At 49.0% G+C, this 25,651-nt stretch overlaps 1 protein-coding gene across 2 annotated transcripts in view; it reads right to left on the bottom strand.

Moving 5' to 3' along the window:
* Positions 1-25,651, bottom strand: part of DPYSL2 (dihydropyrimidinase like 2) — a 127,268-nt gene that overhangs the window by 14,655 nt on the left and 86,962 nt on the right. For both annotated transcript variants that reach the window (XM_001494490.7, XM_003364471.5), the window contains exons 4-8: positions 15,091-15,255; positions 12,761-12,822; positions 12,318-12,398; positions 11,689-11,757; positions 5,493-5,613 (exon numbers count right to left, since the gene is read on the bottom strand). In XM_001494490.7, the coding sequence (XP_001494540.1) occupies positions 5,493-5,613; positions 11,689-11,757; positions 12,318-12,398; positions 12,761-12,822; positions 15,091-15,255 (498 nt within the window). The remainder of the gene's footprint in view (positions 1-5,492; positions 5,614-11,688; positions 11,758-12,317; positions 12,399-12,760; positions 12,823-15,090; positions 15,256-25,651) is intronic.

Below are 25,651 nucleotides of genomic sequence, written 5' to 3'. Positions count from 1 at the left end.
CATTTGATAAACACTGCACCCGAGGGAGCCATGCATGAGCTTCTGGATGGCATTCAGGCCACAGACACTGCTGAACTGCATGCCAGAAACAATTACCACTAATAATAATAAACCACGAAATAGGCTTAATTGGCCTTTGCACACTCCTCCAAACACACTGCTGACGCTTTCTTGGCAGCAGTTGGCCCTTTAGGATTTTCTTCTCCAGGGAAAGTCTAAACTGAAGGATGTGACCCGGGCCAGCCTTTGGCAGGTTCCCTCGGGTGGTGGGGACTGCAGGGGCCTTGGGGTGGGGTTTATTCACCATGGGCCTGGGGCCTGAGTGCACTCAGGAAGAAGAAATGGAAGGCTGAGCTTTCCACATGTTTGACAGCTCCCGGCTCTGATGGTTAGTCATTTCCCATGAACGAGAAGCAGGAGGACAAATCCTGAGTAGAAACAATGCAAAATCATGTATATATACTTCAAACCACAGCCGCAAAAGCACAGGGAAAAGCCGACTGGGGGAGCACACGCACATACACACACCACTCTCCCTCTCCTCTCAGAGCCCATGCCAGAAGCCATCAGCCTGGGGTCTATCCATGGATCCTCGCGTCAGATTTCGGTACTGAGGGTTGTTCTAGAGGAACAGAATCTTCAAGTTTCCTGAATTGGTCCTGGGGTTTCTGTAACAGTCTTTCTAATCGGAATTAAACAGCACCAATGACTCTTTCCCATTAGTAAAGAGGGCGCCGACTGTCTACGCGCAATACCCCCACTGGACACTCCTGATCAAACGCTTAAAGAGGCAGAGTTCCGGGTGACTGTATTTGATGCCTTAGCACATTTTTGTCAAACTGAGTAGAGCAACATTGGCTAGTTGTTCCTAATTAACGTTGGACAAAGTAGGGAAAGAAAAGGATGGGTTCAGGGATTCAAATTCCCAGCTCAAGCTCCACATAAATGACCCGAAAGTTTGTGTCTGCCCTGAAGGAGCTCCTTATTTCCTGTAGCCTCAGAGCCAAACTGCCTCAAAACTGAGCCCAGAGTCCCCTCCCGCAAGCAGCTAAATTACAGCAACTGAATTCCCAACCTCGCAAAGTGTCTGCCATTCAAGTGAGGGCACCAACAGGGAAGGAATCCCGCCTCCAGACAGCCTTCTGACTCGAGCTGCAACGTCAGCTCTTCCCTGTCTCCTGCAGATTTCAGACTTGCCATTGCCCACAACTGTGAGCCAATTCCGTACAATCTTGTGTGTGTGTGTGTGTGTGTGTGTGTGTGTGTGTGTGTGTGTAGGTTCTGTTTCTCTAGAGAGCCATGACCACCAGAGATTTCGGTGAGATTTTAGGATATTCACAGCCCAACCCATGTGCCACTCCCTGGGTTCAATGCTGCTAGGCTGTACTTTAGTTTAACACTAAGGATTCATCCCCAGGTTGGGGAGGTCCTCACAGGCCCTGTGACCATGTGCTTCTCATTATGCTCAAGCCATTCTTCTTGACCCACAGGGCATAGGAAGTCTTGTCTCAGGTTTGGGTTCCCAGGGCTTAACACCCCTCAGTAGCCACAAATGTTCTGAATATTTCTGCATCTGAGTTACAGGGTTGGGGTGGGAGGAGGATGGAGAAGGATGTCCACCAGGTGAGGTCATCAGGCACTGCCTGCATGTCACCATTCAAATACGGGAGGTGGCAGTGGCAGCACGTGGACAAAACGCAGTTTGAGGGAGCCCGTTCTAGTGACACCCCTGTATTAAGACTCTAGTGGAAAGAGAGATGGCCAGGAATCTGGAACTATGGGTTCTATTTCTCACAGGCTGGATGATGTGGGGCAAGATGTTCAATTTCCACATTTCAGTTCCTCTTCCATGACAAGACCCTACTAAATAGACCAATGTCTAAGTTCTTTTGATGAGTCAAAATTGCCCAGAGTATTCTGGTCCTGGCTGTGTCTTCATTTCCCTCTCTGCAGAATGGGGTTGATGATGCCGCCCTGCAGAATGGCACAGAACCGGACAGCATGTGTAACGCTCTCTTGGGGAAGACCGCACGCAGTTGTGTTGGGTCAAGCAGGCATGTGAAACTGGTTCTCATTTACATTTTATCTCACATCTTCACTTACCTAAACACCTCCTTGTCTTAGAGTTAGGACCTGCAGGTCTCTGGGTGGGCAGGCACATGGGGATCAATAAGAGGAGAGGCTACTGCTCCTGCCATTGATAGGAAGATAATTTTCAACAGCTCACATTTGTAGAGACAGGTTCACTTCTCTTACACAGCCTGACCCTCTGAGACGGGGTGGGGTGGGGGTGCATGTCTGTAAACAGGGGCGTCTCCCTCTGAGTTCTAACCTTGGTTGGCTTGCTCCTCTTCCACAACACTGACCATTTCCCATTGTGACTTCCTGCTCGTGTGACCCTCCCCTGCTAGTGAAGGAGCTAACTGAAGGCTGGGACCATTTCTGGTCTCCAGCACAAAGGCCTGAAGTATCACCTAGTAAAAGTTTGTTGAATGAATGAATCTCTCCATTTTACAGAGGAGGAAATGGAGCAGCAGAGTTGGCAGCGTCCCACACTTGCCTCCAGGGACCAGAAGAACCCACCTGAAGTAGAAAAGCAATCCTTAGCAGAAAACCCTTGAGCTAAGTTAGCAGGTATGTTTGCTCTGCTTTTCTAACCAGCACAAAGTTAAACCTTCACTCTTTCTCCATGATAACAGGAGGTAACATTGTTATACGATACATCTTTACAGGCATTCTCTCAGTTAAGCAGCATCATCACCCTGTGAGATGAGTCACTATGACAATCCTCCCCTTGCAGATGGGAAAAGGAGACCTAGAGATGGTAAGTAACCCGCCCAGTATCACATGCTAGTGCATCATAGAGCTGGATTTGATCCAGGACAGGATACTGATCCCAGAGCACAAACGCTCAATACAGCCTTATACTGGTTTTCTTCTTGGTCGGTGGGGAATGCTTGCCTCTGTATTATCCCTAACTCTGCTGGGTGTCCGACTTTGATTTCTACCAGGTTTGTTGAGGAACTAAACCCAAAGAGATACCAGGAAGGAGATGGTCACAGCGTTTCCCATATTAAAATAATCTCAAAGCATGAAGGTAAGTCAGATATTAATGTGGATACTGGTGGCCTGAAGTCCGATGCCCGAGGATCAAAGCCCAATTCCACTCTTCACGAGCTCTGAGCTTCAGTTTACTCAGCTGCGAAGTAAAAAAAAGTACAAAAATTCCTGCCCAGGCCACCTCCCAATGTTGTTATGAAGTTCCAATGAGATGGAGAGAGCCTTCACAACCTAGAAGCAAGCTTGGATTTCTCATCCTTGCTCATTAGCACTCAAATGCACCGGAAATTCCCTTCTGGCAGCTCAGGCTTTCAAGGACTAAAGGGCCACAGTTTGAATGCAAAAGGCACGCTGGGAACCACAATGCCGGCACAGTTAAGACTCACACCCAGAAGGTTCTGGAAGGAATAGGCTGATATAGTCCCATCTTAGTGCTCACCCCTCAATACACATACAGGGTCAAAGTCAGAAAGACAACAGAGGGCCCTCAGGCACTGAGCCACAGAGTTTTAGAGCAGCAGTGGACTCTGATAGCATACTCCAGCTCTGCATCTTCAAATGAGAAACCTGCAGCACAGAAGGGAGAAGACGCCCAGCACTGCAGGCAGACGGCCAGAGCCCAGCGCTCAGCAATCCCAGACGGGGCTAGCTAGCACCACCTGCCCTGGACCGAGGTCTGCTAGAGGCTGCACTCCTCCATCCTCCAATGTGGACATAGGAGTCTCTGAACTGGGAAACAAGGCCTCAGTTTCTAAATTACGTTAAACTGAAAGTTTAATTATATTAAAATTACATTAAAATGTTTTCTTAACTTTTTGTTTCTTATTATCATCTGGGTATGGTATGGTTGCTAAAATAAATCAAATAAGCTGAGCCCTTACTTCCCCTTTTCAGACCCTGCCAACTTCCCCTTGCTCCACGGAAGGAGCAATTCGGTGATTAGGGTTGGGTGCTGAGGCTGATTCCTATATTGCAAATGTGTGCCTGGGTAGTAACAGGCCCAGGTGAGGGAGGGTCACCGAGAGTAATCATCCACAATATCTCCTAGAAGCACAGCTCAAAGCTGATTCTGAGTGGATGACGTTATTTTAATGGTGAATGTTCCTTTATTTCAGAAAGGCAATTCCTTCTAGCTGCCAGCAGAGGGCAGGTCTCAAGATGGGAATGCAGCAACCATTTGATGCAAAGCTTAAGGACAGAGGCCCCACAAGAGCTCCAAAGAACAGGGGCCGGGAAATGCTGGGTCCGTCTGGAAGCCATCATCTCCTGGGACAAGCTGACTCAGTGGTCATTGAGCAATTTGTTCTAAGTCTTGCGTGAAGTCACCCAACAGTGAAAAAATCCTGCAGTCCTCCTTATCCATGTGGATCACATCCCGCAGAGAATCAGAAACAGAACCACGGAGGTCAAACTGCTCCCTTATTGACAGAGAAAGACAGAGAGAAAGAGATGAAAGGATAGAGAGAGAATGCGAGAGAGAGAGACCAAGAAAGAGATACAGAGACCAGGAGAAAGCTAGACAGAAATCAAGAGAGAAATGGCGACACAGAGATGGAGAGAAAATCGGAGCAAGAAATAAAGACAAATGGCGGCAGAGAGACGGAGAGATACAGGGAGGAAAAAGGGTTGGGGAGCACAATGAGGAGAGAGGAAGGAAGAAAGCAGGGAGGGAGGACGCTTTTATGATGTTCATGTTCACATCAGGCCAAGATCCACCCCCAGAGTCAACTGTACACTATCAGGCTACACTCTCAAGCACAGAACAGGTGGTGTGATTATCCAAACTCATAGCCAAGGCAGGTTACAAGAGGGCTCTGCTGCATTCATTATGGGTAAGACACTCCTCGGAACGTCCCCTCGAAGCAGCACTGGAAGCTGTACTTAGTAGATTAGTTTCCAAGAACCTTCTCGATGGACTCCCTAGTAATAACAGAGAGCCAGCCTCAGCTCAGAATATATCATTAGAATTTACAGGAAGTGACCAGGAGAGCAGGACACAAGGGAGTCTGGGGCAAAATCCCCCGCCCCACGCCCCCACAAGACGCTCTTATTTACCCCAGGTGGAAATCACTACCAGCCACCGAGAGGAAACACATTTTGCAACAGAACGTTCCCCAGGATTCTGTGGCAGACGGCAACTGATGTCATCTGTGTATGTGCCTAGTTTATTTAGACTGCATCAAATTAAACCCACCTTTTTTATAGAAGGGAGGCAGGAGGGAAATGTGCCCGCCCACCCACCGTTTGCCAGGCGGCTCTAAATCGATACTAACAAGGCCACAGCGGTGAAACAGGGAGAAACTGGAGCTCCCTGCCCCGCTCAGCTGTAATTAGGTTAATGCTGGAACATGATGAAAGCCGCCCACTTGGCTTGAGGGCCTGGAAAAGGAGCCTCCCAACCCTGCCGCAGTCAAACAGGCGGTGGCACTCACCCTTTTTCCGGGCCTGAGCGATGACTTCGGCTGCGCTCTTGCTCATCACCTTGGTGATGTAGAGGGGGCAGTTGGTCTGATTGGCGATGGTGATCGAACGATTCACAGCTTCAGCCTCAACCTACAGAAGAGCATCTGAACATCAGAACTGCGCCCACTCCATCCACCCGTCTCTACCCTCCACCACCGAGAGAGGCCAAGATGGATGAGAGACCACTGTGTCTTCAAGGTCCTTCCCTGAGTGGCACTGCAGGAGGGAGATGTGACTTGCCCAGTGTCACTCAATATTGATTCTTCGAAATGATGAGGCAATTCCCTCCCAGCCCTTCTGAGTGGCCTGGGCGTCTGTAAGAAACGCAGATTCTCACACCCTTCCCCAGATCCATAGGATCAGTAACTCTGGGGGTGGGACCCAGAAATGTGGGTCTTCACAACTCTGTGGGGTTTTCACACTTGCTAATGGTTGAGAACCAACAATGCACGGAAACTTAGTGCTCCCAATTCGGTGCAACCATTCCTGCTGCACAGTCCAGTCAAGACACTGAGGGATGCAATGTTTGTGCCGGGCTTCTGTCCGATGCCCACAAATGAAGCCAGCATCGCCCGAGGAACAATGCGACCTCACAGGGCTCCGGGAATGGAGCAGGCAGCATTTGTGTGAACCAAAGGCCCTCTGTGTATAAACATGGCCAGGCACAGACTGGTACGACCCTCGGCACGAGAGGGGAGGTTGCTCTGATTAATAATCTGATTCTTTAAACCTGATGCTTCAGTGAATGATATTTCAAGATCCCAAGTGATTACTGCTAAACATGCGCTCAGGTGAGACTACTCAGATCAACTTATATCTTACAGAGGAACCAGCAGGGTGGGTTTAGAATGGGCAACTGAAGGAGCAGACGAACCCGTGCAACGAGAGAGCTCAAGCAGCCTTTTGCTCCCTCCCAAACCCTGGCAAAAGGCTGTGGCGTCAGCTCCTCGAGGCAAGGGGCTGGGTCTTACTCAGTTTTTTGTATCCTTCAAGCCCCACCTTCAGTAGCTCCCAACGTCGAGCCCAGTACACAGCAGGTGCACAAAAATGTTTACTGATCAAATAAATGACTTCATTTCGTGTTAAAGGTTAAAGGCAGGCTGTTCCATAAAGAGCTGCTATTTTCCACAAGAAATGACCGCACTCCTAACTGAATCATCCTAGCTGCCCGAGTCTCTCCAGGAGCTTGGCCAAGAGCTGAAGTTCTATAATTGCATTAACTGGTAATCTAATTTAATAAACCAAGACAACTTCACTCACATTTGGCCTTTCAGGCATCAAATATGTGAAGAGAGATGTCTAGAAATCTAAGGGCAAATCAAATGGCTCTTGAAAAAGCTCATTAAACTTTCAAATGTTTTTAATTCCTGGAATAGCTGACCGATCGGCCCTCCCTCCCCTTGGCTCCAGTTACAGCAGAAGCGCCTCTGGCCCGAGCAGCACCAAGGAGGGACGTCCTGGGTCTCGGCGGTCGCCTCAAGAGTCCACAGAGAGAAGTGCGAAAAGGACGTCCCAGGAACCCTCACCGCTTCCCACGGGTGCAGGTGACCACCCAAGGTGCCGTCCCCACCAAGAACCCATCGGGGTGAACAGCCGCAGTGTTCATAACCGCAGGGCACAGTGGCCTGGAGCGGGCTGTCCTGGGTGGACTGCAGCTCGAAATCACACGAATCAGGGAGGAAAGGGAGCGGAAGCGCCAGTGCTGTCGGGGGCCCACCCTGAAGCCTGGCGTCAGTCAAGACTGGCTTTTGATTGAAGAATCCACATCCCAGGGCCCTGTCTGGCCCCACTCACTCATCTGCTGTGAGGGGAGTTCTGAGCCCTCCCCGGCCCCAGAGTGGGGCAGGCTGGTGTGAGGGCAGAGGCTCAGCTACAACGTGACCTCGTCAAAGGAGAAGGTCATTCAAACCCAGCTCTCCGCATTCTACCCAGAACCATGGAAGGGCCCACGTTTACCCTTCAGTGTGTGCTGTGACGCCTCCAACATAAACATAAACTGTCTTACACACAGTGAACTCCGATTCAAATAATATTGCTTTAAAATATTATAAAAATCATATTATAGTTTAAAAATAAAAACTTCTATTTGCCTTATTATGGAGCTGTCAGGGATTGGGGGAAGGGATGTCATCTAGTCCTGCATTCTGATTTTAAATATGAGGCACCCAAGGTCCTGAGGAAAGTACCCTGTCTAGGAAGACATGACAGTGTCGGTACCTGACACTTCCTTTACATGACAGCCCCTCTGCCCTTTGGGGGTCCAGTCCACCAACTGTCCGCATACCCTAGTCACACCTTTCTGCAAGGCCCAGTTAGAACACTCCCTTCTCTGTCAAGGATTCTTCATCGCCCTCACCTCCGAGTCCCCACGGTCCTCCCAGACACCAGTGTGACGGCCGTAACTCACCCAGCGCCCCATCACGTGCTACCTCCCTCATGCTCCCCATCTCCCTTTCTCCCCAGCTCGTCTAGAAGTCCTTGCAGAAGGCATCACGTTCTCATTCTGTCCCCCAGGGGGCCTCAATCATAATACGTGCACGGGCGCCACTTGTGGAACGCTGGTTTCTAGACTTTTGCATTCCCTAGCATCTCCTTCAATCTCCCCGGCTGAGGACCGAGGAGAACCGTCCCGGGAGTCTCACACGGGGGCAGGGAAGAGCAGCAGAGACCGGCGGGAACGTGTTTGGTCCAGTTCAAGCCCAAGTCAGCCATCATGACGCTGGCGATCAACCATGAAACCGTGAAGGAGTATGTTTCTGCATGTTATTAACTACTGTTTCACGTGTATTGGCAGCCTCTCCCTCAGTGGACTGTGAGGCTCAAGTTCCCTCAGAATAGCTCCATATTTTATTCTCTTTATCACCCACATAGAGTTCAACACACAACGCATCCCTAGTGATAAACTGAAAGATTGTCCCCAGTACCCGAAGGAGAAGGTGCTGGCTCGTGCTAGCAGCTCACAGGGCCCTGATAAGGATGCACTTGCTCAGAGAAAGCACCACCTACAGGGCCCCCACGGAGTAGGTACCTCTGAACAGCAGAGAAGCAGATGACCCTGGAAAGCAGCCAGAAGAGAAAGCCCCAAAAGCAGCCTCTCGTGAGACAAGACTACCCTCCCAAGGAGCCAAGAGCTCCTATGCTGGAGCCTTCCTGGATCTATCAGCCCCCAGGAGCCTTCCTAACCTGCTGCTGGGGACACTGAAACCCTCAAGGCAACAACTTCTACATGTGCTTTTGGTAATCCAAGGTGAAGGCCCAGAAAAGTATTTTTTTACTATAAATGCTGCTGCTACAAGACAAGTGTCTTGTGTCTAATCGTGGAAAAAGGGGTTTGATTTCTGTGGTCAAAACGAGAACCAGGTCAACTCTCCTCTGACTGCTTTGGCCTCTTCAGTAAAGCAGGGTGGGCTTGCTTCCTGTTTTCGGGGATGCAGAGCAGACAGCAGGAGAAAGACGGAGGCAAGCCTCCAGGAAGGCTCTAAAAATTCAAGAAGCAGGTGGCTCTCAGAAGTAGCCTCCTGTGACAGGAAAGGCGGCACTGGCTTCTCAGAGAGCAGCATCTTCTCGCCCACTGCAGAGCTGGGGGAAGGGGAGGACGGCAGCGGCTCCCCAGCCAACCAACTGGAAGAAGGTGAGAGTAAACTTTCTAATTAAGACCAATCCCAGATGTCACCACCTGGTTACACAGGCTGGGGCTTTATGCTGAGCCGGGGTGTGCATATGTGTGTGCGTGCATGAGAGTGTGTGTGTATACATTCAGGAATGGGTTGGGGGAGCAGAAGGGACACTACACTCTCTGGCTCTCTGATGCCAGGCAGTCCACTCCATGCCTCCATGGTTTTTCGCAGCACAGCTCCGCGGCACCACGCGCAGGGAGAGGATGTAAAGAGGTTCCCAGGATACAGCCACGCGTCTGCGTGAATGCTGCCCCCGGGAGTTGTGATAAGGAGGCTGTGTTGTGTCTGCCTCACAGGACGGTTATAAAGATGCAGTGTGACCTGCTGAGCACAGTGTCTGGTACCGTGGGTGCTCGGTAAACGCCAGCTCTGAGTGGGCGCACAAGGAAAAGGAAGGAAGCACGTGAGCCATGCCATCTTTCTGCCTCTCCCAGAGTCCCCGCAGCTCAAATGCCTGGTCCCAAAACTGCTTCGAGACTGAACACAGGACCAACCCTCGGTGGAGAGCGGGGCTGAGGGCCAGCATGGCTTCCATGGCCCTTCCCGCCCAACGGGTTTGTCCGGATTCTTAAATCTGGTTAAAATGGTCACCAAGCCCAGCTCCGAACGGGAAACAAAGCCCGAGAAAGGGATCTTGAGGGTGCCTGTGCAAGTGAAATGGAGTCAGTATGCATATGTGCGCATGTGTGTACACGTGTATGTGTGCATGTGTGCATGTGCAAGTGTATAAGCATTTCGTGTGAATGTGTTTGTGTACGTGTGCACGTGTGTATGTACGCGTGTGTGCTTGTACGTGCACGTGTTTATGTATAAATCCAGCCTCAGGTACTTTCAGCATCAGCTGCTGAGGCTGTCACCCTCTCTCCTACAAGCTGCCTCCCTGGGATCACTGACGGCCAGCCACGGTCACAGCGTGGGCCCGCACAGGTAACAAAGGGGCGTAAGATGTCACCTGCAGCCTCCTTTACCCTCATGCTGGCTCTGGCTCACCCCCTGCAGCTTTGAGCACGCGTGGGAAGGCTGGATGGTTATGAAAGGACCTGCATCCCATGGCCTGGAGAGAGACCACACAATTTGGAAAATTTAATAGCTCCCACCCTTTCACCTGGAGAGAGAAGAATGTCCTCAGGACCTCAGATCATGCTGAAGGTGCCCTGGTGTGCGAGTGTCTCTGTGTGTACATCTCTGTGTGTGTGTGTGTGTGTGACTGTGTGTGTCTGTGTGTAACTGTGTGCATGTCTGTGTATGTGCGTGTAGCTGTGTGTGTGTGTGTGCATGCATGCAGTAAGGGCAGAACGAGAAGTGTAAACTCTCAATGTGTGCAAGACATTCCAAGTGGCTTCCACTTTCTCTTTTTTCTGCCTCTTTCTTACATTCTTTCTCCTCTTCCAGCCTCGCCCAAAGTCTGAAGAAAAAGGCTATGGCTACGTGCCACCTCACCCGCACCAGGCAGCCTGTTGATGGCACCTTCGATGTCAAACCTGCATGAATCCATTTTCTTTTGGGGGAGCAGACTCCTCTTCCACCCATGGGTCCTGACGTGAACACCTCCCAGATGCAGAGGGAACATCCTAGTTCTGAAGTTGTGCAATATGGTGGCACTGGTCCCATTCATACTCTTGTCAAACATCTCCCTCCACCTCCTTTTTCCAGAAGGAAAAACTACAATTTTAAGCCAACATCCAGTTCTTTGATGACTTTATCTGAGCTTCTCTGCACTGTCCCTTTTCCATCACTTCTTTCCCAAAAGGAGAAAGTCTATTTGTTTCCGTGAGAGTCCCCAGCATTCTCTTTGCTCAGAGTCGCCAGGTCCTCAAAAGCCTGACCTTGAGCCTTTCACTAGGGAGCCAACTCTTGAGAAGTATTGAAAGGCCACAAATTCTAATCAGAAAAACAGATTCTCCGTCACATAGGACATAAGCGACCCCCAACTAACTTATAAGCCTTGCCATGCAAGACAGTGATTCTCAACCCTCGTGCCAACAAGGATTCTGCTCATAATTTTCCCTCCCAGATTCTGAAAGATTCTGTCTACCAACCTCTGCTGATTATGTTATACCCTGTGCAGACTTATAACTGGAAAAACTTACAATTCCCCTTATGCTTTTTAGACATTTAGAAGAGCTTTTCGATCCCCATGACTATGTTTTGGTGACTGGCAAGATTTTGGAGGCGCCAAGTTATGAAACACGAAACCCAGATTGCAAAATGCTAATAAACAGCTGTCCGTATCTACCCAAGAAAGCGCTGGGAGAATCAGAGACACAAAGAGGCGTCTTCAGGCTAAACAACCCACACTGCCGTGTCCCGCAGCTCCTCTAACACTGCACTCTGCCTGTCACACACACACAGGCAACCTATGACTTCTCACAGGGACCAAAATCAGCATCTGAAAAGCCCATTCTCGACAGGCAGAAAGTGGGTTCTATGTGGCTCTGGCAGCGCCCAAGGGACACCAGTTCCCGCATTCCATTCAGCAGATGTTCACCTCCTCAGGCCGGCTCAGCACATGTCCCTCGGGACCCGTGATGCCCAGATCCAGGATCCTCTGCTGTTCCTGCAATGTTTAAAGAAAGCCAGGCTGTCAGGGAGAGCTAGACTTCAGAAGGCTCTGCCTGCTAGAGACCTGGGTAAGAATTCCTCAGGCAAGACAGAAAAATAGCATTGCTCACCACTCGGCCTCATCCCAAGACCCCAGGAAGGGAAGGGCTCACTACCTTGTTCCCAGACCTGCCTGAGCCATGACAGATCAATTACAGCCTCCCACATATGTTCAGCTATTCCTCTGGGATGCTGAAAGCCGATGTGTTCCCAGCCCTGGGCTACAGTGTAAAATGTCTGTGTGACTAGGGGGTCCACGTCTCCTGCCCCACAGGCAGCTGCTGTACAGCACTGTGGAAAGGGAACAGGCTGGATGCCCTGCAGAACACACTGAGGTGCAAGTGTCGCCAACATTTATGCCATCGGTGACACTCCCAGTACAGTGCCCCAGGATGGTCACACCAGGTCACCCTGCTTTTCCTCCTCGGAGGTGAACTACAGAAGTTGCTTTGTTTTCTTGAGGCTGCCTCTTGCCGGGGGGATCACAAAGTACTGATGAAGAGGAATGCACCATACCTCTGCAATGATGTCGCCGTTTTCCGCATGGACTTGGGCAATCGCGCCAATATCCCGGATCACGCTCAATACTTCATAGATCTGAGAGAGGGAGGGGTAGGATCAGAGACAGAGACTTTTGCCTCCCTGTTCACAAATACAACCACCTCCCTCTTGGCCACAGGGATCAGAAACAGCACCCTTTGCCTGTTTCTATTAAGGCCAGCTTTTCGGACATGCCCAGAGGACAATGTTTCTGGGCACATGAGGAAGCAGAACCTAAAAGGATGTGGATTAGGAGTGAGCAGCTCAGGGATGACACCCGGCTCTGCACCAGATGTGCGAAGGAGGCTCAGGACATGCTAGGCCATGTTGCCCCACTGAAGGCAGCTCCCAAGACAACAGCAGTGGCCCAAATATACCAAAGGCCAGTGAGCCTGTTCTGAAAAGCCAACTTTTCTTACCTGGGAATCCGTTAGCTGGAAGCGATCTTTGAAAGCCATGTACACGAGGAAGGAATTTACCCCTGGGGGACAGAATAGAGAAATGGAGATGTGACTTTAATAGATAACCCAAAACCAAATAATCTGGAAGGGAATGAGAAAGCTATAATACTATGCATATGTATATATAGAGAGAGACAGAGAGACAGAGAGAGAGAGAGACAAAGAGAGACAGAGATGGAGACAGAGAGAGAATGATAAAGCAAATGGGGTAAAATATAACCCACTGGGGAATCTGGGAATAGAGCACACAAGAGTTCCTTTTAATATTCTTACAATTTTCTCTAAGGTTAAAATTATATCAAGATTAAAAGTTGCCCATATCTGTATACCCCTACAAATACATATCAGCATTAGTCACAATAGCCAAAGGGTGGAAGCAGCCCAAGTGACCACGGACAGATGAATGGATAAACAAAATGGGGTCCATCTATACAATGGAATATTATTCAGCCTTAAGCAGGAAGGACCTTCTGACACATGCTACAACATGGATGAACCCTGAGGACACGATGCTAAGTAAAATAAGCCAGTCACAGAAGGACGAATACTCTAGGATTCCATTTATATGTCAAATTCATAACGACAGAAAGTAGAATGGGGATTCCCCAGGGCCTAGGGGAAGGGGGAATGGGGAGTTACTGGTTAACGGGTACAGAGTTTCAGTTTGGAGAGATGGAAAGTTCTGGAGACGGATGGTGGTGATGGTTGTACAACAATGTGATCGTACTTAATGCCACGGAACTGGACACTTAAAAATGATTAATATGGCAAATTTCGAGTTATGTTGTATTTTACCCCAATTAAAACTTAAAAATTAAAAACCAAAGTTGCCTCCAACTGTTGTGACCTTAACAAGAAAATGAATTAGAAGATTCTGTAGATGAAGATCTACAGAATCTGTAGATGAAAATGTCTTTTCTGTGGTAAACAGACTGCGCTCCGTGCGGATTTTTAAGAAACGTTTTTAAATAAAAGGTCCATGAGTGCAACAAGCAGATGTCACAATTCTCATCCTGGCATTTTTAGTTCTTGCCTCCAGAGGAACCAGACCGAACATCACTGCCCAACATCCATCACAGTGGTAAACAATTGTACTGACAACCCTCTAGCCTTGCAGTTTAATTCAAGCCACTGGGGGTGCTGGAAGCTACCCGAGTTCAATGACTCAGGACATCCTGGCCCTTCCCTCCTGCTAGACAACAGTTGCTATGGTAACCCTCCTGGCTGATTGAGAGTAAATTCATTATAAGTATCAAAAGTTAAATCCATTTGAGTCTTGGTATTCTCAAAAGTGAGAAAGGTCAAAGCTTATCTATTTTCTTTTATGTGGGACCTTTGTGACAGAAAGAATCTTAGGATATCTAGTCCAATACCCTCACATGATAAGATTTTTTAAAAAATTTAAGTGATTTTCCCAAGATCATACAGCTAGGTCATACCTGCCTTTTGTGGAAGAGCAGAAAAATAAACCTAAGATGCTAGATTTTCATTCTGGGCTTTTTCTAGCATATCCATGCCTAGAGATTTCCCTCCTGCCATATTACTTAGAGCTCATGGCACTGCTGAGCCTAGAAGTCCTGGACCCCTAAAGCAACAGATGCTTCCCTGATGGTTGAGATCCACTGATGGTTGAGGTCAACACGTGACCCCAGGAGTCTAGTCTACAGCCAAGCTCAAGGAGACCCTGGAAGACAACGTGGCGTGGCAACACCACCTAAATCCCCTGAGGTTCCTGGGAACAAGCGAGAATCTTTCAGAACCCAATCCCTGGGATCTTGCTCCCCAAAATAGTCCTACGGAACAAAAAAGACCCCTCACATTGTCCCAGAGCCTCATCACCCACAAATCTATACTGGTTCTTCCAGGTTTGCAGAAAGAGGCTGCCCAAATCCTCTACTCTGGGTCCTGGGTGCTCTCCTAAGACTGCCTAGAATCCTCACTGGGATATCCATTGTCATCCTTTGGGGTAACTGCTCTTGAAGCCTCAACTCCCCAGCCCGGCTAGGGCACACAGTTCCCTCAAACTAATAAGCTGTGAGTCGTTGTTACATACGAACAGGTCCCCCTAATAAGGCTCATGTGCTCACATCAATGAAAGCTTCTGGTGCTGTCCTGGGTTTGGCTCCCTCCAACCAGCATGAACTGGAGCCTAGGCCCTCTCTCCTTGCAGGCAAAGGGGTGAGGCGCAAGGGGGAGCTATAAGAATTATTCAGAGAGCTTTTCTTCACAGAGCTGTGCTAGCTCACAAACTGAAACGGAAATATCCCCAGAAGGTCAGCACAACCTACCGTGGTCTTTCACCAGGGCCTCCATCTCCTCTTGGATGCCCTTATGCCACTCAGTGATGTCCACGTGCAGAGAGTAGTCGCAGCAGGACTTGCTGTCAGCCCATTCCCTCCACTGGTCGAAGGCAGCCAGCAGGCTTGTCCCAGGCTCGGGAACAACATGGTCAACTAGAAAAGAACAGAGATTTGTCATCATCGACAGAAACCTTAAGGGCCACGGGCCAGCAGGTGTTTTCCCATTTCAATCTTAAACATGGCTTGAGTTCAAAATTGAGATGGTGACCTGCTTCTAAGAATCTACTTAAGCCAGCTGACTACCCAAGAGGGAGAAAGCAGAAACTTGGCATGGCATGACCGCCCCAGTGAAACCACGCATGAACTGCCCAGATCTGATTTCCCAGCTCAAAACCCCTGAAAGCCCACACCTCGGGCACTTTTCACGGACAATGAGTCCTTATGGACAATGGCAGTGTCAAATGGCCGGCCAGAGCTGCCAAACCCTTCTCTGTGTTGATAGCTGCTTCTGAGACGCCCCCCACACCCTGCCCACCCCACCCACCAGAGGACAAGGAACCTGAAGATGCTGGACCAGAGCCATGCAGACTGGGCCTCTTAAACGCTCCCTCGTTATCCACTTCTCATCACCACTCGTATTTCTGCAGCATAATACCACTTTGTAATTTAAGGGAGATCTTTCATCTTAAAAGTTCAAAGCATTGGAAAACTGTGGTTATTGTTGTATTATTATTGAGCTAGGCTGATACGGAGGACAGAGGACTCTGGAGTCAGGCTGACCTGAGTTTGTTTCCTGGCTCCACCGTCCACCAGCAAGGCACTCTTGGGTAAACTATTTAATATCCACTAACTGAAGTTTCCGTGCTGGTTTAAAATAGAGCTATTACCTACCAAGTACATTTGTTATGAGGATTAAATGAGACAGCATATCTATCAACCTTATTTCACTCCCCTATTTAAATCCTCCAATGGCTTCCCCTTGCTCTTCAGACAAAGATTAAAGTACCCAACAAAGCCTCAAAGATCCTGCCAGCTTGGCCCTTGCTTACCTCTACAGCATCACCCTGGACCGTCTCCCCCTTGCACTCTGCTCTCCAACCACACAGGCTGCCTTTCAGTTCCTACAATATCAGCCTGCTCCCTTTGGCCACAGGGCCTTTGCACATTAGTATCTCTCCTAGGTCTTGGAGAGCTCTCACCCAGGTACCAGGATGACAGGAGTTTTCCCAGAACGATTCGTTACCCATCTTCTGCACAGGGACGCTGGTATACAAACTGAAATGACTTGTTCAAGGTCAAATCAAACTTACGCAACACAGAAGATAAAACCCAGGACTCTGAATGCCCAAAGCAATGACTCATTCTTCTAAATAAAATATCAGATTTTCTACACCCAGGTAAGCAGTTCTCAGCTAAAAAATCCCAGCCCAGGCAATGTTAGTGAGCTCAGATTTCTGAAATGGATAAAATCTTGCAGATGCTGCTAAATTGTAATCAACTGAGCTTGGCTTTATATGTCTCAAAAATGTGGACATCTAAGCTGAATTTTCTTTTGATAAATTTCACTTTTTGTAAGTAGTAGTATGTGTACTTAAATGGGTACATACACAGCTGGTACTGTAATGCATACAATGTCATCTAATGAAAGCAATGAGGACGTACACCTGTAAGGCAAGGCTGTTCCATTTGTACAATGCTACCATAGAAACTCTGACAAAACAATTCCAATTTTCTTCTTAAATTGTGCCCCCAACCCCCCTCAAAAAAAAAATAAATAAAGATAACATGACTTTGTAGCAGTCACAGTTTGGACAGAACCTCCCCTGGCTTCATCTCGTCCTCCTCCAAACCACTCTTCTTCTTAGCAGCCAGAAGGATCTTAAACCTTTCATCAGATCCTGTCGCTCCCCTAATTAAATCCTGTCCACCATCTCTAGAGTAAAATTCAAACTCCTCTTGGTCCTGCGATCCGGTCCTGGCTCATCTCTCCAACGTTCTCTCTGCCACCTGCCCCCCGCCACCACCATCAGGCTACCCCAGCCACGTTTCACTCTGACCTGCCCAACCCCTCCCAGCTCCAGGCCTCTGCACAGGCAGTCTCCTCTCTGGAAACCCCTTCCCCTCGCTCTTTACTTGGGCATCTCCTCCTCCTCCTTCTCATCAGGCTGAATGTCATCACCCCAGGGTTGCATCACCACTTGCAGGAGTTTCTTTATAAGTTTCCCTCGTTTGCTGACTCCCCACTAGGATGTAAAGGCCCTGAGAGCAGGGAGTGAGTGCCTAGATATAGGAAGTGCTCAGCGAATACTGTCAATGAGTGAATTGATGTTCCCTCCCAGCTCACACTCCACCTGCAAGAGCAGGTCCAGCATAGAAGGAGGTGCTCTCCTGGGAACACAACCAGATCTTCCTGCTCAACCCCAAGCATCTGTGAGATCATCTGGTGCCATGCTCCTCACACTTCAGGGTGCATAAGAATTCCCTTGAGAGCTTATTAAAACACAGGCTCCTGGGCATCACCCCCAGAGTTTCAGATCTAGTAGGTTTGGGCTCGGACATGAGAATCTGCATTTTTAATAAGCTCCTGGGAGGTAAAGAGTCCATCATGGACCCCTCTGAGCATCACTAAATGAGTGCAAATCTTTTTGTATTTACCCCCACCTCACCTCCCTTCACTCAGGCCCATTTTACCATGAGGGTCCCACTGACCACGTAACAGCATTAACACTCATAAAAACTATCAAGTTCCCTGGCTGTAATGCTGTGCCCTCCCTCCATATCCAAAAATAGCTCCTCGAGTTATGAACCCTTGAAAACTCAGGACAGAGACAAAGCTGAGGGCTTCAGGGAAATAAACATGTTTCCTCCAAGAGCTAATGACACTCCCAAACGCGTCCACGGAAAGCCTCCACATGTTTTCCCACAGTTATCTTTCCATAGGAGCTCTCCTGGGAAGAGCTGCTCCAGGGAACACAGCAGAATGCCACGCTCCCTTCCGGAGGCAGCAGATTCCCCATGAGCACACAGCCTGAAAACAACTCGCACGAAGCCCACAGGCCTTTTCTCTGGTGACTTTCCTGAGCTCTCTGCCCTGCACGAGTCCGGCTTTTGCTTTGCAGCTGACTTCTCTTCACTCGTGTGAGACGTGAGGGAAAGTTCACCAATCCCACCTTCCACTGGACTTTAGGGTCAATAAGCCCCAAGTTCTGGGTCCTGCTGCAGCACTTCCTCACTGTGTATAATCTCTGGAACCTCCATTTCTTCATCAATAAAACATGGGCCTGACCTCCCGTGAGGGCTGCAAGAAGTTTAAGAAAGCGTGCGGGAGAGCACCTGGCAAACGTCTGGCACACACCGAGTTTGCATTCCCTTAGGATGAGCAATCGGAAACCCCACTGTGGTTTCAGTGGGAGGCCGTGAATCTGGTTTATGACGGAGCCCAGAACATGCCCCAGGACAGTGGCCTGAATTTAAAACCAGTGTGCGGAGGGCTTTCATCTAGAAGAGACCAGCTATTTCCAAGGACTGCTGTTCCTTCTCTTAAAACTGTCAAAGGACACTAAATTTTTTTAAGACCCTAAATTTTTTCAATTTTATTGAGATATAACTCACATATTACACAATTCACCCATTTAAACTGTGTCATTCAATGGTTTTTAGTCCAGTCATGGAGTTGCACAACCATCACCACAAACTAATTGTAGAACGTCACCCAAAACAGAGACCCCGCGCCCATCAGCAGGCACCCCCCCACTCCCTCCTGCCCCTGCTACTCCCGGCCGTAAGCAACTGCTAATTTGCTTTCTGTCTCTGTAGATTTGCCTGTTCTGAACATTTCATATAAAAGGAATCACACAGTATGTGGCCTGGCTTCTTTCACTCAGCAAGATGCTTTCAGGGTTCATCCGTGTCACAGCGCATGTCAGCACTTCATTCCTTTCCACTGCCTTCGGTGGTTTTGGTATCCGATTTTTATGTTTACTGGATATTGGCAAAGCGTTAGACACAGGATAAATAAGCTGCTCCTTGTAAATTCATACAGGACTTGTTTGGAGTCTGCATTATTTGAAAGACTTTATTTTTTCTTAACTTTTTATTCTGAAGTGTAGCTTCATATGTACTTGTAAGAAATGATGGAGAGAGATCCTCAGCCCCTCCACAAGGCGACGCCCAAGGGTGACATTTTGCCCAACTTCAGTACAACATCACAACCAGGAAGTCAACGCTGACATAATCCAAGACCCCAAGTTTTTAAGAGGCCAGCACAATTGGTGTTTCTGATCAGTTCTCAAGGGCCCTTCATATTTAAAGCACATAAGGATGGCAGAAAAGTCACCACCGCATCCCTAGTATGGGATTGCAGGGGCTGAGCAGGAACCACATTCCAAACATCTTCTGGGGGGATAGCACGTGGAGAGAAGGAAGAGTCAGGGACAGCCCCGTCAGGTCCTTTCCTTGAAGCCTCACACCCAGTCGCACGGAGGGGCAGTTCCACACGCACCGCCCGCGCTCCCTGGCAGACTTACTCTATCAGAATCGCCCATCGCCAGCCTCCCATTCCAGAATCATCACTGCTCATTCTCTAGTCCCAGCACTTAACTGCGTGTGCGTCGGCCTCTCCCTTTCTCATCTTAGACAAATTAATGGACTTGAATGAAAAGCAAACCATCAGGGAGATGACAACACAAGCCACCACTGGCTTATCTATGGCATCCCCGAGCTGGCATCTACTCAGAAAAATGCTGGGTGACCTATTCAACAAGAAATGGCTTTTGTTGGTGGAGAGATAAGAGCCTTTGGGAGCTCAGCCTGCCAGTTAGGATAACGTGCTTTTGTTCTGAAAAAAGGCCGAAAGGGAAGAGAAAGCACCTGCCCTTGGGAATATAAGGGGGACCCAGAGGACAGGCAGTGGAGGACAGACGGAGTCAGACGCCTGTGTTCTGGCTAGTTCTGCTGCTTATTCATCATGTGACCTTGGGCAAGACAGTCAACATCCCTGGGCTTCAGCTCCCTTATCTGTAAAATGGGGCCAATGCTAGTATCCAACCCACAGCGCTCTAGCGAGGTATAAATGAGTTAACATGGGAACGACAGGAAGAACGCCTACTACATAGCCATGCTCAGTAAACACAGCAGGAAGACAAGGTCTAGTCCTTTACAAGGAAAACTGCCGCGCAGTAACCCCTCTGCGCAGTATTTAGGGGCCTCTAACGCACACGGTTACAGGGCTAACTACCTGCCTTGTGCAAATACACTGCTTCTCCCGTGATGCAAGGAAGCACTGTCCTCAGAGCTGGAAGTATCTGGAATGTTTGTGCCTGATTTCCTCCTCTACAAACTGATGACAATAAAGCACCTCACAGCATTTTCATGTGTTCACTGCGACGGTGTTTGTAAACTGCAAAGTGCTGTTCAAATATGAGCAGTTATCATTTATATCCTCTTCTCTCCATCTCCCAAAGCACCAAGCAGAAGGCCGGGCACACAGAAGGCACTCACCAAGCACAGGAGAGACCCAACATCACGCACGCCTCTGGCAAGCAAGAACTTGGCCAGCTCTGGTCTTGGAGCTCTGCAGACCTCTTACCCCCAGGGGCCCAGCCACGGGACACCGCGATCGAAGACGCCAATCTAAGAAGCCCTGGCACGCCACCAAAGTCCTTGGAGCACACAGTTCTACATCCGTCCGCCACATAACTCGCCATGGCTGGTGTTTAAACCCCAGCCCTCCTGAAGGCTGGCAAGGGGCCCCAGTGCCTTGGGTTAACACTGGCCAAAGAATGACTGACTTCAACATATGTATAATTCTCATACTTCAAAGATGAGAGTAATAGTAAAAGTAACTAATATTTATTGAACACTTCCATGTGTCTGGTACTATTCTACGCATCTTCCATGGATTATTGTGTTTAATCCTTACACCAACCCCTGAGGTCAGAGCCAGTCTTGGCTCCGGCTTCCAGCTGAAGAAGCTGAAGGACAGTGAGATTAAGTAACGTGCTCATGTTACTTTAAACGCACCTGGCGGGGCCTGCCATACAGAAGGTGTGCAACACTCACACTGCCCAAGCCTCGGCCAAGGGAGGCCCGGGGGAGAACACTGGAAGGCAGTTGACAATGTGGTCTGAGCTGTGCAGCTACTGACTGCAGAGGTGGGATGTGAGCCCAGGACGTGCGGCTCCAGAGCCGCTACTCTCAGAAGAGCGGGGAGCAGCGGCTGAGATGCGAAGGGCAGTGTTAGGCCCTCATACTTTACACCTACAGCGATTAGTTCAATAATTCAATATAGAGAGGGAAACCGTGTCATCAGCCTCACGGTCACAGGCTATTAACAGACTCCTAACTGCCGGAAGCCTGCGGCACTTGGTGATCCCCCATTTCTCTCCTGCCCAAACTTCCGTCAATGTACTCTTGCTTTTAAAACTAAACAAGTACATTCATACAACCACGTCGAATCATAAGCAACTGTTGAGCATCCAGCGAGCACTGCTAGAATCATTAAGCCAGAATCTGCCGGGAATAAGGGCTGAAACGAGAGCCAGTAAGATGTATTCATAAAAACAAACACATAAGGATGTCTTCAGTGATCTGATGATAGCCAGCTTTGGAGGAAACAAAGAAGTAGAAGATAGAAACCGTGCCCTTAAAATGTCTAAAATCTAGTTGGGAAAAAAAAATACATTAAAAAGTACATATAGGAAACAATTCTGCTTGATCCTGGGACCACGGCCTGCTCCCCGCCCACCCTCCCCGCCAAGCTCTGGAAAGAGCCGATGCTGCCGACGTCCCCACTCGCTCGCCTCCCGTTCACTCTCGGCCCACTGCACCCATGGCTCCACCCTGCCAGCACCCTCCAATGTGCTCCTGATTCCTCCCATCCCCGCCCCCCGCCAACACTGCCTTCCATGGGCCTGGGGTGACCCTTGGCAGCATTGCCCGCCTGCTGCCCACACCTGTCCCAGCTTCGGGATAGCACTCTGCAAGTTCGCCTCTCGCTTCTCTGAACAATCTTCCTCCGGCTCCTCTTTCTCCCCGACATTTTCAATGCTGGTGTCCCCAGGAGCTCTATCCTACTTCATCAGATTCCACTTAGATTTCTGACATTTATTCAAAAGGTCCCGAGCTGGGGATCTGAGCAGAGGAACAGCAGGTCCTTCTTCGGCTGACCTGCATGGAGCTCCTTATTTCTTCTTCTTATCTTTCTTTTCCTCTCATTCCTCCCAGCCAGTCCTCGCTTTCCTCCCTCCTGAACGCCTTCCTCCCAATTTCTCCACTTCCCACGGTCTTCCTCTCCATCTTGGGCTCAGCACTCACCAGGTGGATTCGGGGACCTGGTGTTCTTCAGTCTCAGGCAAACCCCCATAAGAAGCAGCTGGATGCAGGTGGGACCCACAGGCTGCAGCACAAAGGTTGGCTCCTGCTGCACAAAGGAAACTGCCCATCCAGAAGCTGAGAATGGGCACCTGGAGCTCCCCACACCTGCAGTCCACACCCCCTGCCCAGCAGATTTCCCTCCCCGTGGCCTGGTCCCACTGGAATGAGGTTACCATTCCTTCCAGACTCCTGGAAGATGACTCTGGGAGACCAGAGTCTGAGCTGGAGACTGAGGGTGGCCAAAGAGAGGTTGGGAGCAGGGCAGAGAGAAGGCCCAGATTCCAAACCCAGTATTACTTCTGATTCTAAAGACCATCTTGGAAAGGTATCTTTGGCTTTTCCTTCCATTTGACAATTTAACACAGGCATAACCAGAGCTCCCCATTTTAGGGAAATACATCTACCCCTCCAGAAATATTTTTAAATGGGACTGGGACATTCAACCATGTTTAATTTCATATCACTGTTTCCATTTATTTGATAGCAATAATATCAACCTCACATCGGTACAGTTTTTAGTGGTTCACAAAGTGCCATCACATACCTTATCTTGTCTAATGCTCAAACTAGGTAGGAGATGAGGAATTTGGGGGCCATGAGACCTGCCTGCAATCGTGCAGACATTAACGCAGAGCTGGATCCAAACCCGCCTTGTTTTACAGCCTTTACTAGCCATCACCTCCTTGGCATTTCTATGTATAGCACTCACCTCAACTTTCCATATCGAAACCCTTTGCACTGAAAACACACGCAGGTTCACTTAAGTGGGCAGCTCATGAACTGAACTCAGTGGACAGAGGGGAAAACGGCCAATGCGAGTCGGCAAAAATCAATTTGGGACGTCAGGTAAAGAGCTTGTCAAAATGTCAGCACCTCATAAAACCCTTTTCAAGGCTTGGTGTAGCTTGCGCATGGTCTCCTTGCGTGCAAGATCAAAGGCCAGGCTAATGAAACCTGTGTGTGGTGATGGAGGGTCATTTATAATGTATAAATCCTTGAAGAGTGACAAACCCAAGACGAGCAGAAATCTTCTCTTTGACTCATCAAAAGCAGACGTGGAGAGACTGGGAGAGACTGAGAGCCCACCTGTAGGCCACATGGGGTCAACCTTTCCAGGAAGGGGCCCCCCCAGAGTCAACCAGTGGGCATGGGGAGGGAGGGCCCGAAGTGATGCGCTTCGCCAGAAAGGGCTTTACTTGAAAACCAGCCTCTGAGGCAGGACCTGGTGGTGCGCTCTCCATTCACTCAGAGCGGATGTGCACGGGCTGAGTGGCGCCTGCAGGGAGCGCTTCATCAAACCACGAGTGGGGAGAACAAATCTGCAGGAGCTCCGTTTAACCACCAGGAGTGCTTAAAGGAATTGAGTGGTTTGTGCACAGTGATGCTAATAACGGCCCATGAGCCTTACTCACTGACATAAGAAAGTCTGGCAGACTCGACTTGCAGAGACTGTTAGTGGCTAGAGTCAGGTTCAGATCCAGGGACCCTTAGAAATTGCTCTATCTTTTTAGTGATCAGGAATCTGAGTCCCACGGAAGTTTCAAAGGTTGCTAAAAGACACATAACGAGATGCAGCAATACAAGAATTAATCCTAGGTCTGAATCCAAAACCTGTATTGTTTCCTTTGCTTTTATTTTTATAATAGGAGAAAATATTACCTATAATCCTGCCATCGTAATAGTAACTATGAATCTTTTTCTATAGCGTCTTCCAGATCTGTCATGTGCACATATTTTATGTGGTGTAATCCCAGGGCACACTCACTTTTAATTGTGGCTTTTTTCTTAATACCATGTTGTCTTAGAGTCTTCATAATTCAATTTTTTATGAGAGCTACTTTTGGGGGAAACCACTATGACTTTCGTAACCATTCTCCTATGTCGAGCCTCTAGATTGCTTCCAATTTCCCTCTATTATACATAATGTTCTTATGAACATATTCATGCAAATAACTCTCCCCCATTTTAAATGGGTTTCTCTGGAGAAGGTCCTAGAGTTGGCATTCCTGGATGAGCCACGGTTCTTGATCACGTTGCATTCCAAAAGAGTCACCACTTTACACTGCCACCAGCAACACATCAGGATGTCACCCCAGCCAGCACTGGTATTTCACTTTATTTGCTAACTATTTAAGGGGGTAAAAAACAAAGCTCTTTCACTATACTAGGCCGTCTCTGTTTCCAATAAATGGCCACCTTCCAAGACCCAAATAGGGGGCTGAGTAATACATGAGATGAGATCAACCAGCTGTACCAAGAAGTCACTGACAATTTAACAAGAATGTGATTAAATGGCTACGTCCAGCATCTTAGTTCTAGCAATCCCTCAACGCTTCTCCCCGCTTTGTCAACCTGAGCCCTACGATGATTTCCACAAAGGCCGCCTCATTACGCACATAAGGCAGCACAGATCTCGAGAGAGCCCAGGCCCCTGGGTCCCAGGTGCACAAAGAGGCGCTGTGCTTCCTCTCAGCTCCGTGTATGTCCACAGACGGACACTCAGTAGAAAGTGCCATCCCCAAAGCAGGATGACGAAATTGTGGCCTGGGGAGAAGGCAAGGAGAGCCAAAGGTGAAAATCTCAGCCAAACTCGTTAGAATGCAAAGCTTCAAACTTGAGGTCAATGCAGAAGGCCTCCAAGAGATGTTGAAATCCTTGGCTAACTGCGGGAGAGGGTTCTGTTTCCTGTAATTAGACAGGCATTCTGAGTCTGAGTCTGAAAAGATGCCAAGTTTCATGGATCTCCTATCCACGCACCGGCGGGAGAACACAAAGTGTGCTTCGGGCGAGTACTTGGAGCCTGGAATTCCTCTAAGCATTCTGAAGTCCTGGGGAGAGACTTCTCACAAACAGGGACTTCACAGGCCCTCAAGCTTGCCAGCTCTCAAACGCACTGCTCAGAAAACTGGGCCTCAACTCCACCATCTGAAAAGCTGGGCTGAAATATGCTTTCCTTCATGAAAGAAATGCTAGAGAACCAGTAAAAACAGTGCTAGGTGAGCAAGGCCTCCAACACTGTAACTGTCCACGCTGACGTGCTGGGGACAGGGCCATGATGGAAACGCACAGGGAATGCACTGCAGATCTACAGGGCTTTGGCTCCCAAGCTCACCTGTCTGGGGTTGAATCCAGGCTCTGTCACTGACTAGTTCTAGGACCTTGGGCAAGTTACTTA

This window comes from Equus caballus, chromosome 2 (genome assembly GCF_041296265.1).
Source record: "Equus caballus isolate H_3958 breed thoroughbred chromosome 2, TB-T2T, whole genome shotgun sequence".
Classification (NCBI taxonomy): domain Eukaryota; kingdom Metazoa; phylum Chordata; class Mammalia; order Perissodactyla; family Equidae; genus Equus; species Equus caballus.
The sequence above is the reverse complement of the archived record's forward strand: the minus strand, read 5'-3'. Positions and strand labels throughout refer to the sequence as shown.